At 41.4% G+C, this 15121-nt stretch overlaps 1 protein-coding gene across 3 annotated transcripts in view; it reads left to right on the top strand.

Moving 5' to 3' along the window:
* The window catches only part of rock1 (Rho-associated, coiled-coil containing protein kinase 1), a 31003-nt gene that overhangs the window by 5951 nt on the left and 9931 nt on the right, over nt 1-15121 (top strand). For all 3 annotated transcript variants that reach the window (XR_010930956.1, XM_067606172.1, XM_067606171.1), the window contains exons 2-16: nt 5315-5396; nt 7653-7753; nt 7880-8017; nt 8131-8306; nt 9589-9673; nt 9876-10020; nt 10293-10431; nt 11397-11488; nt 12394-12553; nt 12681-12759; nt 12917-13005; nt 13322-13370; nt 13515-13650; nt 14114-14205; nt 14469-14715. Coding sequence is in view for 2 of the 3 variants with exons in the window: in XM_067606172.1 (XP_067462273.1) it covers nt 5315-5396; nt 7653-7753; nt 7880-8017; nt 8131-8306; nt 9589-9673; nt 9876-10020; nt 10293-10431; nt 11397-11488; nt 12394-12553; nt 12681-12759; nt 12917-13005; nt 13322-13370; nt 13515-13650; nt 14114-14205; nt 14469-14715 (1810 nt within the window). In the remaining variant the exon portion in view is untranslated. The remainder of the gene's footprint in view (nt 1-5314; nt 5397-7652; nt 7754-7879; nt 8018-8130; nt 8307-9588; nt 9674-9875; nt 10021-10292; nt 10432-11396; nt 11489-12393; nt 12554-12680; nt 12760-12916; nt 13006-13321; nt 13371-13514; nt 13651-14113; nt 14206-14468; nt 14716-15121) is intronic.

Below are 15121 nucleotides of genomic sequence, written 5' to 3'. Positions count from 1 at the left end.
GCTTTCTAGGTAAGTGGGATTTCCTGTCAGTAGATATTATATACAGCAGGACTACGCAAAAGGAGTTCGGACCAAGTGCATAGTATGAAAAAAAAAAACTTGAGTGAAACTGACTGATGAGTTCCTAAGTTTTCCAAATTGATATATCCCAGAACAGATGATTTGTATCCCCTTACATTTCTATTTGTACCTGAAAGCTTTCAGCAAGGAAGTAATGTGGTATTTTAATGCTTTGAATGGCTTCATTGGCTTGTGTGATCCCATTCGTGTTTACACGGGGCCCAGCCTGCAATGAAACTGCCTTTATTTGCATTGCAAACCGAATGGCTGTCTGCACAATTGCTCACATGTGGAAAGCATATTGTCTTGAAGGAGGTGGCAGAAAAGGAAGTGAGAAGTAGGGCTCGACTCAGGCCAGTCCACATGCCTTGTTCTGGCATGCAGAAAGGGATGATGTGGATGAATCTCCCATGGAAATTTTAACTCAGACTTAAATGTCTGGAAAAGAGCTTGTGTGTTGTGTGTGTATGTGTGTGTGTGTGTGTGTGGATTTCTCTCCCCTAAAGCTTAAAGAAATAATTGCCATATGTAATGTCAACCACTGGTATTGCTATACACATTTTTTAAAACTTGCATAATTACCACATTCCATTAATAGTGCGACGAGATGGTTTTTCATGTTATTATTATTATTATTTAGTAATCCCAGAGATGTGTCGCCCTCTGCCTGAAGCAGCATCAGCAGAAATAGGATAACATGGAGCCCTGCAAGCTCTAGTTTTTCCCAGTGATTTTTTTTTTTTTTTTTTTTCCCAAGACTGCCACATAATGAAACATAGCCTGTGGCCTGCTACCGCCCAGTGCTTATTGCACTGAGTGAATTTCATGCACGGTTTTGCTCTGCTTCTATTAGGGTAGATTGTTGGAATATTGCTTATGGTAAGCTTTAAATATATAGTTATCAGGGGTGTAACGGTACGTGAATTTGTCCCGACCCATCAAGGTCCGGACGTTACAGTTCGGTGCATGCAGTCTAACGAAGAATATGATCTCTGACCCAAACGATTACTGTCAAAATAGTTTAATAATCCACTTACTCCGACGTGCAGAAAAATGATTCTAGAGCACAAGTTCCACCCGGCAAGTTTTGGCAGCGCACCACTTACGACTGTAGCATGCTCATGTATAGTATGTATGCTAGCCGGCTTAGCCCAGGTAGCCTGGTTACCCTGTGGTGTCACTACATCAGAATGACAAACGAGAGACCCATAACACTGACCAAGTGCAACACTATTATTAAAATAGGCTCTGTTATCTCCTTAGTAAAACGATACCGTATCTCCCCGTCCCCCTCCCCTCTCTCTCTGACGGTCGGCTTTTCACTCCGCCTTTTGAATGAAGCCATTCATTCAACAATAAACACATTTGATTTCTGACGTGTTCACACAGCACGTCATAAGAACCCGTACTGAGGGAGAAAAAATGTAGTTAAAAAGTAAAAGTGAAGTATAGTTAAAATAGTTGTTTGGTCCTTCTGGCTGATGTATTATTATATTTGACATCATTATATTATTAATACTGAAGCATCAGTGTTAGAGCAGCATGTTACTGTTGCAGCTGCTGGAGGTGGAGCTAGTTTCAACTACTTTATATACAGTTAGACCATAAATTATCATATAAAACAGCTGTCAGCAGGTGTGCTGACTCAGAAAGTTTGTTTGTTTTTCCTCTGCAGTAAAACTTTTGTTTTAAACTGATGAGTCATTGTTGGATGTTTACATTTTTAAAAATAAGGACCAAAATATTATTTTCTAGCTTTCTACCAGCCATAGTGTCTCTAAGGTTTTGCGCTTGATTAATATTGTTGATTAATATACTCTTGCCTGGTTGATTCTTGCTGTCTCTACAAAGTATTATGATATCTTGGTGGCCATTGGCTACATCCATATGGACTTAGAATTTAGGCCCTTGTTGTATTATTACTATTCATTTGCAGCACTGTATCATTTTTTCCCCCCATTTCATACTTACACATATTTATTGTTGATGCTTTGTTTCCTTCTGTTTGCCTGTAAACAGAAACCTTCAGTTCCTGAAATTTTCACAGCCTCAAATTCAGTACATGTGCTCAACAGTTTCACCTCTGTGAAATTAATGTGAATTACTAGCCAAGAAAGAGTGTCGTCAGTGATTCTGGACCATCACACTTATATTTGTTAGCATAGCCCGGGGATGATTTTTGGCTGAGCCATGTTGGGGCTATTGGCTGCTCCATCTGGTCCGTTGGCAGAGTGGTCTGAGAGTCAAAGCCAGACAACACAGATGATGTTTGGTCATTGAACTACAACCTTGATGATCACAAATTAGCCACCAGACTACAGTATATTTAATATTTATATATTAAACCTGGTGACCTTACTTCTGTGTGTGTGATGTGTTAATAAACAAACACAGTGTCTGTTTAATATTGCAGACAAACTGATGTTGATACATTGATGTGAGGAATTGAAGTTTGGTCTTTGAAAGCCTCTGATTTTTTTTTTTTTTTTTTCAGTGTCACTTATTAGATATGCTGGATTAGCATCTAGAAAATTTACCATGTCATCATATATTATGGTGATAGAGGATTTTATCTATATCACCCACTCTTAACACCTCCGTATCTCTAAATACAATCCCCCACAAATACCTTGACACAGTCCCTCTTTCCACTAGGATCACCAGTAGAAACCACAGCGCAGATGCAAATGCTGAGATTCAAACTCGGAACAGTTGCTTCTCACACAGCCATTGTTATTCACGCTTACTGCTTTAAATTGCAGATTTAATATAGCGCAGTTTGTTCCGTAAAATCAGCTACATGTAACAATTAAAGTCTGTAGTTTGTGCTACAGTGTGCTTTCCCACTCACTATACCTGAGTTCTTTTGTCACTGGAGATTCTTAGCCTTGGCTGTCTTCTGATTTTTTTCTTTGTTTTTTCCTTCATTTGTTCTCCCATTGGAGTAGCCGGCCCCACATGCACAGCCCTCCACTCCCTCCTCCTTTCCGTCATAGTGTTAAGCACTAGTACTGATTGAAAATAAGGCTCACTATGTGACTCTGTACTTGGGATGGATTTTTTTTTTTTTTTTTTTCTCCCTCCCTTCCTTCACTTTTTGTTGAGAACTTGTTTGGCCACATACCTAAAATAGCTCTCTGACGTGTACAGTCCTGTTAAGGAATGTTACTGTGGCTGTCCAGAGTTCTCTGCGGCAGGAAGTTATGCAAACGTGCATTGCTGAGCACAGAGCCTTGTGATTAGGGTCCTGAAGGACTCAGTTCTTCAGGTTTTTTTTTTTTTCCAGTGCAGGCTGGCTGGATACTCAATGGCCAACAAGGCCCCCTTTTTCTCCCAGCCAGTGGTCTATCTATGTGTGAATTCTCCCTTCTGAAAGTTGGCTTAAAGCTTTTTTTTAAAAAGCTCAGCAGATGATGGCTCTCAGCGTCGCCATGTGTGTCGATTACAACCTCCTCTCTCATTAATTTCCCTCATTCTGTCCCAGTGAATGTCTCCGTCGCTTTTATCCTTCCCACCAGCCATTCTTCACCTCCCATTTTCCCTTTTTTTTTTTTCCCCTCCCACCTGCCTTCTCCCCTGCTTCCACCCATCCCAGAGGGCGTTTGCTTGTTTTATGTCTCATAGAGGGGGGTACGGCCCTGACCGCCACTGCTGAGCACAAGCAGCAGAGTTACTTAAGAGGATTCCTCTCCTTGTCTGAGCTGCTGATTCACCATGTGTCATCATTGTTTTGCTCAGAGGTGCAAAAAAGAAATGTGTCACTAGTTAACAGAAGATCATTCACAGTACAGGAATGACAAGATTCCTGGTCTGATAGTGAGTTCAGGGATGATGTATCTTGCATCTACAAGTGAAATGAAGTGGGTTTATTTTTATTATAAGCAATTTAGTTGTAGTATTTTTTTTCTCTGACTTTTTGAAGAAAGCAAACGTAGGCTAGTTGACCTGTAACAAAGTGGCAAAAGATACTCAGTTTCAACATCTGGCTCACACTTGCTGGAAGGAATGCATAACAGTATGTGGTGTTCAAGTGTTTGTGTGCCTGTCTTGTTGCAGCCATTCTGGATTATGGAAGATTAGATTAAATCCCGCCAGTAGCACTTATGCTCCTACCTAGCTCGAGGCAAGATAGCCTGTACTGTTTGTTTACAAATCGCAGAATTCCAATATCGTAGATTTCCAAGAAGGATATATTATCTCTTCAATTATATCGACACCATCATACTCAGCCCCGTCTTCACACCTCACAGGAATGATGCTACTCAAGTTATTATGAAAGCGCTTCCTAATGAGGGTCAGGAACCGGTGAAGAAGGAGTAGCTTCTGTATTTTCAATGGGTGTTGCAGCCTTGTATTGTTAAGTCACACAGTTGACCTCACTGTATGGTTATTGTTAGGCACCACCCTGTTGCCTCAGTCATCAAAAGGTACTTAGTTCCTTCAGTTGCTTTTATTAGAAACTTTGTAACCAGGGTGGGAAATATGGCTTTTGGGTCATCCAGCCAGAATGACAGTTGGGTTTTTGAAATGTACCAGGCGTTCGCTTTTTCCATCCACCATTTTTTTTTTTTTTTTTTTTATGCAAATTGAAATAATTTTCATAATGTCTGTGTCTGCATTATTGGCTCCAGAATAGATTTTCCAGTAATATAACTCATGAATCCAATTCTGTCCAGCAGCTGACTCTAGCGTCTGGACGTCATAACCTTTTCGCAGCAGGCTTATTTCACGTCATTTCAGCTGCATGGCCATCCATCATGTAACTGACAACATTAAAACCAGACCTGTTCGGTTACCTCGTTCTGTAATATGCTTGTTATTGTATTAACTAAACCCAAACGAAAGCAGATTTTCCAATCCCTCATATATACTTAGTCGGCATGCATTTTAAATATCGTCTTCTAGCATTAAACTGGACTTACAACAATGATTTTTACATAGACCTTTGCAGACTACATGCAACTAGTAGATCTGTTATTAATCCCTGTAACACACTGTGAATGTTTACAGTAGCAGTGAAATCCGGCTCTTTGTAATAAGCTAAAAACCTCCCAGACATTATTAATGTAATCCAGGCTTGAAACTAGCTTTGTGCAGAAGTGACCGCTCAAAGCTGTCCCACAGAGACAAACAGCCTGACCGGACACTGTGTTTGCCTTTTTTTTTTTTACATGTTGCCTGTGATGTTGGGAGTAGTAGAGACTGTGTAGCTTTTTTTTTTTCCTGCTTGTTAACCCTTCTCTTCTCTCTTCAGGATGGCTTGGATGCACTGGTGTACGACCTTGACTTCCCTGCCCTGAGGAAAAACAAGAGCATTGACAACTTTTTGAATAGATGTAAGTAGCCCCTCGTCATTGCTTTTCCCCCTCGTACGTCCTCTTTTAAATGTCGATCCCTCCGTGTCTCTCGCTTTAACCATTTGTGCTTTGCAGTCCCCCCTGTTACATATGGGTATAAGCCCAGGCCCAGAAAAAGAAGGCTGTTTTTGGGTCACCGCCTCTATGCAGGCTTGGACACAATAGGTGTCTGCTGCTTAGTGTCCCCAACAAAGGGGCTTTCATAAATGGCTGGTGACCCACATGATGCCTGTCGGGATGGCTCCTCTTTTTTTTTTTTTTTTTGCGGTGCCCTTACACTGGGGAACCCCCATCTAACTATGTGTTAGACAAACCAGAACATACACTACCAAAGCTGATAGTGAAGCTTAATCTTACTCAGACTGGCTCATCTCGGTACAACGGCACAAGCATTTACATTTCTAAGAATTAGCAACTAACATGTTTATCGCAGAACTTGTTTTCTTTTCTTTTTTTTTGAGCCAACGATGACTGGGGTGGGGGCAGGGCATCAGTGTTGATCTTGGGGAATATTTGTACTTTCATTTCCTGAATTACATATAGACAAACATATATTACATATAGAGAAACATCTAATTTAACAAAACACCTATAACCAAACATATGCTTACTCTCCCTGCCTCCTCTGTCTTCATCTCTTATCATAACCCAACATATTCTCCCTCCCTTTGTAGTATGTTTCGCAGCCTTCCGTAACACTTTTTTTTTCTCACAGAGACTCTTCATAGCTCTCCTTTAAAGAAAGAAACCCGTGCACAGGGCATGAGAATTGTATTCACGTGCGGAATGAATCGGGTAGGGGTTGCTTTCACGGGGAAGTGATCGGTGCTCCTCGTTCACTGTGCGCTCTTTGTGATAGACGTCACAGATTGTCGCACGTATAAACTTCTCTCACTATGTCCACAGTGGCAGAAATACATTACCCTGATTCAATCATATACTGATTTGTAATGACTGTAGTTGAGGTAGGGGCAGCCTGCCTTATGAAAACATGGCTGAGAGGAAATGTTATTCTCTCTTGGCTCCATGTTAAAGAGTTGAGGGTTTATTTTAGTCCATGTAATAGCATTTAATGTAGCCTTAACAGGACCTGTAAGCTTTTTTTATCAGAAAATATTTAATGTTTCTTATTTGAATATCAACCCGAGCTTCTGCGAACCCTTCGGCAAAAACTGCCATTACGCATCTCCTCAATTACTCTTGGTACAGTACTTGTGTGTATAGCAGCCAAGTGTTGGAACTGCATTGATGGATATGGAGTAATGGACTAGCTGTCTTGTGAGACACTGGTCCTCAATGGCATTTGTTGCCTGAAGGGCTCTTTACTCTGAATTCCTCCCTCCATGTATTGCGCTTTGCACCCCGATCATATCAGCTGATTGCTCTACTCTATGTATGCGTGGATCTACTGGAAATAACCTTCCTCTAACCCCGCACACACACACAAAGTATATTCTCTGTAACAGCAACATAAAATCCTATTTGTACCATTTCTAAACATGGTTTCTGTGTTATTTTTGCCCTCTGGGATTTTTCAAGTAGGGATCATGATTTTGGGAACCTCTGGAAGTGGAAATGACTCACTCTGAAATGTTCTTATTCTAATAGCACAGCTCTTGGTTTTTTATTTTTAGATCAATTGAACTCGGATGCCTCTACGCCCCCCCTTTTCCATGCATTCCCGTGCCAGTTGTGACCCATGTGAATTGAAAATTATCCCTCTAGTTCAACTATGACCAAATTTGGCTGAACAGTGTATACAATCTCCCCTAGGGGAGCTAGCATTGCTACATCAGGGAGAGGCCAACTCTCAGTAAGCAACAAACTTTTCCCTAAACAGCATCCCTCAGCTGTGCAGAGGCGCTGTCCGCTTTTTCTGTTCTGTTTGTCAAGAGGCTGGATATTCTTATGAAAGTCAGCCTCTCTGCTATATGTAAACATTACATGACAACTAAAATGTGGTAACATTACAAAAATAGGATAGCAGGCCACTGATTTGACTCGAAACGCAACCACAATAGACTGTATTTTAATCAGAAATACACGATACATACGTGTCGGCTCTTTTAGGCACTTACAGTATTCACTTTGAGTTGCTGATTATGTCACCTATAGATTCGGGCTGTGATGCCTCAGCTTCATCATGTGAGGTCAATGCAATAAGTTGCCGAGTATAGTGTCCTGCATAGCGTCTATTTTCTATTAACGTTTTTGTTTGCTTGTTTGTTTTTCCAGATAAGGAAACCATTAGTAAAATCCGTGACCTACGCATGAAAGCGGAAGACTATGAGGTGGTTAAAGTTATCGGGAGGGGTGCGTTTGGAGAGGTGCAATTGGTAAGTATGCCATCTTGTGCTTTTTTTGAATAACGCCGTATCTATAAACATAAAACAAGTATCGCAGTAGTATAATTAATACACGTTTTGAGCATTACTCGATCGTCACCTCTTCATCTTTTCCAGGTAAGACACAAAGCCACATGCAAGGTATACGCCATGAAGCTGCTGAGCAAGTTTGAGATGATCAAAAGGTCGGACTCTGCTTTCTTTTGGGAGGAGAGGGACATCATGGCTTTTGCCAACAGCTCATGGGTGGTGCAGGTAAAAAGCATCTAAAACTACTTAAGCAGTATTATGTGCAGGTCACATACATAAGCTATCATCATTCATGAATAGCACTGACTAATAATATCTCCCTCTCTTCCGTTCCGCAGCTCTTTTTTGCCTTCCAGGATGACCGCTACCTCTACATGGTGATGGAATACATGCCCGGTGGCGACTTGGTTAACCTGATGAGCAACTATGACGTCCCAGAGAAATGGGCCCGCTTTTACACGGCTGAGGTGGTGCTGGCTCTGGACGGTATCCATTCTATGGGCTTCATTCACAGGTAACGGCAAAAATTCTGCCTTTTCCTCATCTCCTTATTTTTATTCTTCGGTTGGTTTTCAGATTCAGCTGCAGTCAAACAGCAATGCAAATATTGTTTCTTACCTTTGTGAAGTAATCCTTAATGCTTTAAACTCTGCTTGGAAGCGCTTGTGAAATGTCGAGATGAAAATATAAAATTTATCTTTGATGGTTCTTGTACGTGTGGTGGTAACTTATGATCTAAGGGGGCATTGTAATCAGCAGGAAATTATCCACTTGTTATACTGTTTTTAACATTAATGCTAGTTGCATACGAGTGTTGTAGCTTCTGCATACTTCATTGCTGCATGTGTTTAAAAACTGAGACTCCCAAAAAGAAATATCTCTTGTATTGCGGCATCAATTTTGATCCTGTTTTTTAAAAACAAACAAAAAAAACATGGATGCACTGGTGCACAATAATATCGGCACGTTATCGGTATCGGCTGATGAAGGCCAAAATTAACATTTCTGACGATATAACAGGCATATTCGTCGCCTTCTCCACTGCTGCCTGACGGTAATTCCCTCAGCGGACTATTTGACCTTTACGGTCCTGCTGCTTCCTCTGCAGTCTCCACTCCATTCGCTGCTTTTTCTCACTTAAACCTGAATAACAAACCGGGGGTTGGTTCTCCAGTTGGATCCACATGGAGAGCTGGGGATAGCTGGGGCGCTAGCGGAGGCTAGCTGGCTGTGTTTCTCTCCAGCAATGCTGCAGCTAACGCTCCGCTAGCCTCCCAGCTAGCCCCGGTTCTCTGTGCGGATCCAACTAGAGCACCAACCCCTGGTTTGTTATTCAGGTTAAAGTGGGAAGACGCAGCAGGTGTGTTGGTCCACTGAGTGAAGTGGAGCCTGCGGAGGAAGCACCAGGACAGTCAGAGCACAAAAACTTCCACACTGAATTTATTTTTTAATCACAAAACCAGTGTTTGCTCAATTTTAATGTCATATGTCATGCATTCTTGTTTATGTTTTTCATTTTGTTTTAGTATAATATGTAGGTTCTCTACTTGTATCCCAAACCACTTATAGGCGAGTGGTAGTTGCTTTAATTGTCATTTCCGTTGTGTTCTTACAGCAATTATTTGGGATTTAAATTCTGATTTTATGTACTGCAGCTACTTTTCTATTTCACACCCTCAAGCACTTCTAATCTTAACCGTAGACATAAACACATGAAGTGCTTCAGTTTCCTTGTTATATGCTTAAGTTTAATGTATTATTTGTGTGTTGATATCACTTTATTTTTTCCTTCTCAGGGACGTGAAGCCTGATAACATGTTACTAGACAAAGCAGGCCACTTAAAACTGGCAGACTTTGGGACCTGCATGAAAATGAACAAGGTATCAGTTAATTTTCCCTCAAAAAAAAAAACTGTTCTCACACCACATAGATGAAGTGTGAAAGTTCAAATAGTCTTGATGTTTGCTTATGATAAACATCGTGGACTCTGCTCCATTTTTGACAATTTATTTTAATGCAATAATTATCTCTATAAAGTAATAAAAAAAGGGGAGATTTAAAAAAATATTTTTCCCCTTTCAGGATGGTATGGTACGATGTGACACAGCAGTGGGAACTCCTGATTACATTTCACCTGAGGTACTGAAATCCCAAGGAGGAGATGGCTACTACGGCAGAGAGTGTGACTGGTGGTCAGTGGGAGTGTTCCTGTACGAAATGCTAGTTGGTGAGTTTTTGATTGTTTGCTGAAAAAGTCAACTATTACAGGTTAATTTTATTATACCACTCATAAATCTTACTAGTAATATGAAGTTGTGTGTGTGGTTTTTTTTAATTAATCATAACGAAACCCTGGTAAAGTTTTACCTTAATATACATTTAAAGAAAAAAAAGAAGACGTTCTGCATCTTTTCCTGTTTTCAGTATGTATGTTTTCTGAAATTTCTTCTTACTGTGGAGATATCTGTAACCCATGGCTCTCTTTTTTTTTTTTCTTAGGTGACACACCTTTCTATGCAGACTCACTGGTTGGGACATACAGCAAAATTATGAACCACAAGAACGCCCTGACCTTTCCCGATGACAGCGACATCTCCAATGATGCCAAGAATCTCATCTGTGCTTTCCTGACTGACAGGTTAGATGTGACTTACCAAGAAGTGACTTACCGAACACTGAATCACGAAGAGGGTTCATACCTTAAAACCCTCTCCTTGTTTGGACATTGATTGTTCTCTGGCTTATGAGACACTCTGTGGAAGGAATCTTGGTAGAACTATACATTATAACATAAAAGATATTTGGGTTGGATGTAACGGGACAGAGTGCACAGTGAACTCAGCAGCTACACATTTCTCCCTTCTCTATTTCTCTTTTTTGCGTCTTCAGGTCAGGCTAACCCATTGTTGCTAACTTTGGAGCTAACTCCCTGCACTTTTCCAGCACTTGGGGAAACAACAGACGTGACTTTTTAGCATTTATTAACTGACACACTGTAGTCTGTACTGTACATTTACTTCCAGACTGACAACTTACTGCTAACCTTTTCCTCTGCTCTGCTCGCATCCACCGTCACTTTCCTGCCACTCACTCTTTCCCACTTGCTACACAGACATACTACCCAATGCCTTATTCCTTAACGGAGTTACGCTACCAATAGTTTCCCAGGCAACGACACAGAGCTTGACTCACGTACCGGAACAGCACTGCACAGGGACTCCCAAACGCTATTGATTTCCGAATGAATGGATTATATTATTTTTGGCATCAAATATAGGAGAAACACTAATTCAGTAAACTCTCAGTAAAGGTTGGGTACAGTTAGACCAAGCAGTCTCCATTAGGTTGGGCTTGAGTTCAAAGTTCTGAAAACAACGGAGGTGTTTTGAATACATCCCCATTTTCACAGGTAATTTGTTAGTCTGTCCCTCCCACCGCAGGAAATAACAGATTAATCCTGGAAGGCTGTTGATGTAGCACTTTTCCACTTATGAAAGTAACACAGCAATTATTTGACCAATGAGAATTCGGTTGGACGAGACCAACTAGTCAACCAGGAGACTACAGCCCTAAAACTAAGTATGTCCTTCCTTACCCCTACAGGGAGGTTCGTCTCGGCCGTAACGGTGTAGATGAGATCAAGAGGCATCCTTTCTTCAAGAACGATCAGTGGACATGGGAGAACATCAGAGAAAGTAAGAACATTTTCACCTCTCTTTTCATTTGGCAGCGTGCACACTGTTACTGCAATAGGCCAATAGGCCATCATGTTTTCCATTTGACCTACTACAGACAGTTGCAGGAAATTCTTGTAGACGAGGCATTCATTCAGTATCCTCTCCAAGACCCAACGCAATTCCTGCTCAGAGTAATAATTGGCAGCACAGCATTTTTTGAGGCCAACAAAAGGGGAAGCAGTCCATCGCAAATGTTAATGCGCTGGGATCGACACTGGAGCAGGGAGAGATTAGAAATGTAGGGCTAAATCCAGTAGCTACAGTCAGTTCTTTAGTGGGTTTATATTTAATACTTAACTAGGCTGAAGTCAGCACTTTGGTGTTGGCCACCCACCCCTGTCGTTCCAACGGCTGATCAGCTCTGCTAGCTGGCTGGTTTCCCTCTATTTAAAGAGGGTTTCAAAAGAGATCTGTGATCCAGAAAAACTCTGCGCAGCCCTCACAGGTTACAGAAAACTGAAACACTGTTTTCTATATCTTTTTATCCAGGCAAGTCCCAGGTAATCTACCTCCAATACAGTTCTGACAGATAAAAAAGAAACTATTTATTGATGATGATAGAGACAAAATAGAGAAATAAGTCAAAATCTAAGCATATGTCTTATTATAGATCTATTTTACTACTGTGTTCACTGATAAACAGCCTTATAGAGAATATTCATGTGTTGTCAAACCTTAGTGTCTGGATTAAAAGACCCGTCAATCATTTTTGGGGAGCGAAACCTGTTTTGAATTTTGGTTGAGAGGCATTTGCATCAAAGACTGCGCCTTTAACACATAGTGACTTATTATTTATGTAATGAACTGGCTCCGTTTTTTTCCTGCATCATCATGAATCTTCCATCTCCATGTGCCATGTGCAGCTGCTGCCCCAGTAGTGCCAGAACTGAGCAGCGACATCGACACCAGTAACTTCGATGACATCGAGGAAGATCGGGGAGAAGAGGAGACCTTTCCGATACCAAAGGCCTTTGTGGGCAACCAGCTCCCCTTTGTAGGCTTCACTTACTACAGCAATCAGCAGTAAGTCCGCCAGACGTTGCCGCATGGATGCAGACGTGTCAGTTTCATTCCATATGACACAAAACAGTCCACATAACAGCACATATATTGAAACGTAGGATTCTTAAAAACGTGTTCTGTTTTCCAGCCTTTCGCGCAGCTCCACCACCGCCACCACAAAAGCCAGTGACAAACGTAGCAGCTCCACAAAGGAAGACAAGAGTCATGTGAGTAAACGACTACAGTTTTTGAAGCCTTTGAGATGTAGAATATCTGCCAATGATCCATCTCCTCTGGTGACTTCTAATTCCCTTCATGCAGGAATCTGTGATATCTGTGTGTGTGTGTGTGTATTTTCTAAGATTGTTGAACGTTTCTGTTTAGCTGGAGAACCTGCAGAAAAGAATCTACCAGCTGGAGGAACAGCTCCACAGTGAGATGCAGCTGAAGGATGAATTGGAGCAGAAATGCAGGTATGTAACGGGACATTTGTTCAAACACAAAAAAAAGGCTGCTGCTTACTCAGTAAAATTAAAGACAAGATGCAGTCTTTTTTTTTTTTTTTTTTGATCTAATAGAGCAGTTGGCATTTTTAAATGTGTGGCAGACAGGGCAGAAAATAGATAATAGCATTGCAGAAAGCTATGTGGAGAGGAGTTGAGTCGCTTGTGAACAGGAAATCTGACTTTTGCACGCAGCAACATACCTGAGATTTTTCATTATTTAACATCTTTGTGCAAGAAATCTTCCAAATATCTAAGTAGGTTTCTCAAACCCTGTTCTCCCCAGGACCTCGAACACCAAGATCGACAAGATCATGAAAGAACTGGACGAAGAGGTTAAACGTTGCTACCTTTTCTTTCTCAACATTCTTTTCACCAACACGTTATGAAATCACAATATTCGCTACTTTGATGATAATTAGATATGTCAATGGTTGGTTTGTTCCCGCCACGTCATAGCTGCTCTTTTGTTACCACAGGCAAACCTGAGGAAAAGTGCCGAGGCCAGCATGTCTCTGCTGGAGAAGGACAAAATCATGCTGCAGCACAGATTCACCGAGTACCAAAGAAAAGCTGACCAGGAGGCAGAGAAGAGACGCAATTTGGAGAACGAAGGTAAAGATAATGAGGTGCTGCTGGCGTATGATTCAGCCCTCTTCCAGTTAAAGTATAATTGCACAATGACGCTATGATACAGTCAGTATTTGAACATAGCGACGCTCTCATCTTCTCATTAACATTTGATCTGGCTAAGACAAATATTCCAGATGGATTACCTGGTATCCTGGTGTGACCTTCCACCCTGCTCACTGCTAAACTCACATCTAGTTAACTGTTAAACCGTGCACACGTCCATCTGACTTTCCCATTGACTTGCAACAGAAGACAACACTAAGTGGATTAAGAAGCATTTAAGCAGTTCGAATAGAAAACTTGATATAGTATGGCCAAACATTTGCACGTGCTAATGCTAAAAGGTTTTAATCGGGAATTTTTGGGGATGGGATTTTGTTTTAGTTTGAAATAGGAGCTGAAATTAGGCCCAGTCTAACCTGTTTCCTGTCTGATTCTTTTGCAGTGTCAACTTTAAAGGAGCAGCTTGAAGATATGAGAAAGTTAAGCCAGAACTCTCAGGCCTCAAATGACAAGATTGCCCAGCTGCAGAATCAGGTATGTAGTTGAAATGCACACACACACACACACACACACAGTCAAGACTAGAGAAGATTCATTGACTGATATGATTTGTCATCTCACATCAAATAAAGAAAAGAGCAGTGCATCATCAAAATAATACGGAACAAGGGAATAGGAAATTCCCAGATGCTTTTCTACATCATACCTCAGTGTACTGATAATGAGGATGTATCCCTGGAGGAAAGCACATTAAATTTATATTTTCCCCTTCCGGTCCCCTCTGTTTTGATTGACAGCTGGAAGAGGCCAACGACCTCCTGCGGGCAGAGTCGGACACGGCAGCGAGACTGAGGAAGAGCCACACGGAGATGGCCAAGTCAATGAGCCAGTTGGAGACTTTGAACCGGGAGCTGCAGGAGAGGAGCCGCGCAGTAGACGGAGAGAAAGCCCAGCTGGAGAAGGAGCTCCTGCTTATTCAGAGCACCCTGGACTCAGAGAGGAGGAACTACAGCCAAGGCTCTGAAGAGATCAGGGAGCTGCAAGGTGACCCACTGACACAAAACACCAGGCTTAAGACCAGATTGTAAACGCAAGTTCAGAAAAACAATGGCTAAAATCCAAAACAGCATGACCAAATCACAGTTTGCATTAGAATATATTAGACCATCTCAGAGTGGTTCCAAATCACTCTGACATTATTCTCTCTCTCTCATTCAAACATTTGGGATCCCTCATTCTCCCGTTGATATTAGGCATGCCCAAGCACTGACAACACCCACAGTATTCACATAAGTCTCTGATTTATCTGCCAGCGAGTTATCTTTTTAAATAGGAAAGTCAGTGGAGGAAGGACATTGAAGTTATTTCCCAAAACAGTGGTGAAAGTTTGGCTATTGCAAACTGTGAAATATCTGTAAAAAAAAAAAAAAATTTCCAGTGAAAGTACCAG

The sequence above is a fragment of the Thunnus thynnus genome, chromosome 12 (assembly GCF_963924715.1).
Source record: "Thunnus thynnus chromosome 12, fThuThy2.1, whole genome shotgun sequence".
NCBI classification, from domain to species: domain Eukaryota; kingdom Metazoa; phylum Chordata; class Actinopteri; order Scombriformes; family Scombridae; genus Thunnus; species Thunnus thynnus.
The sequence above is the reverse complement of the archived record's forward strand: the minus strand, read 5'-3'. Positions and strand labels throughout refer to the sequence as shown.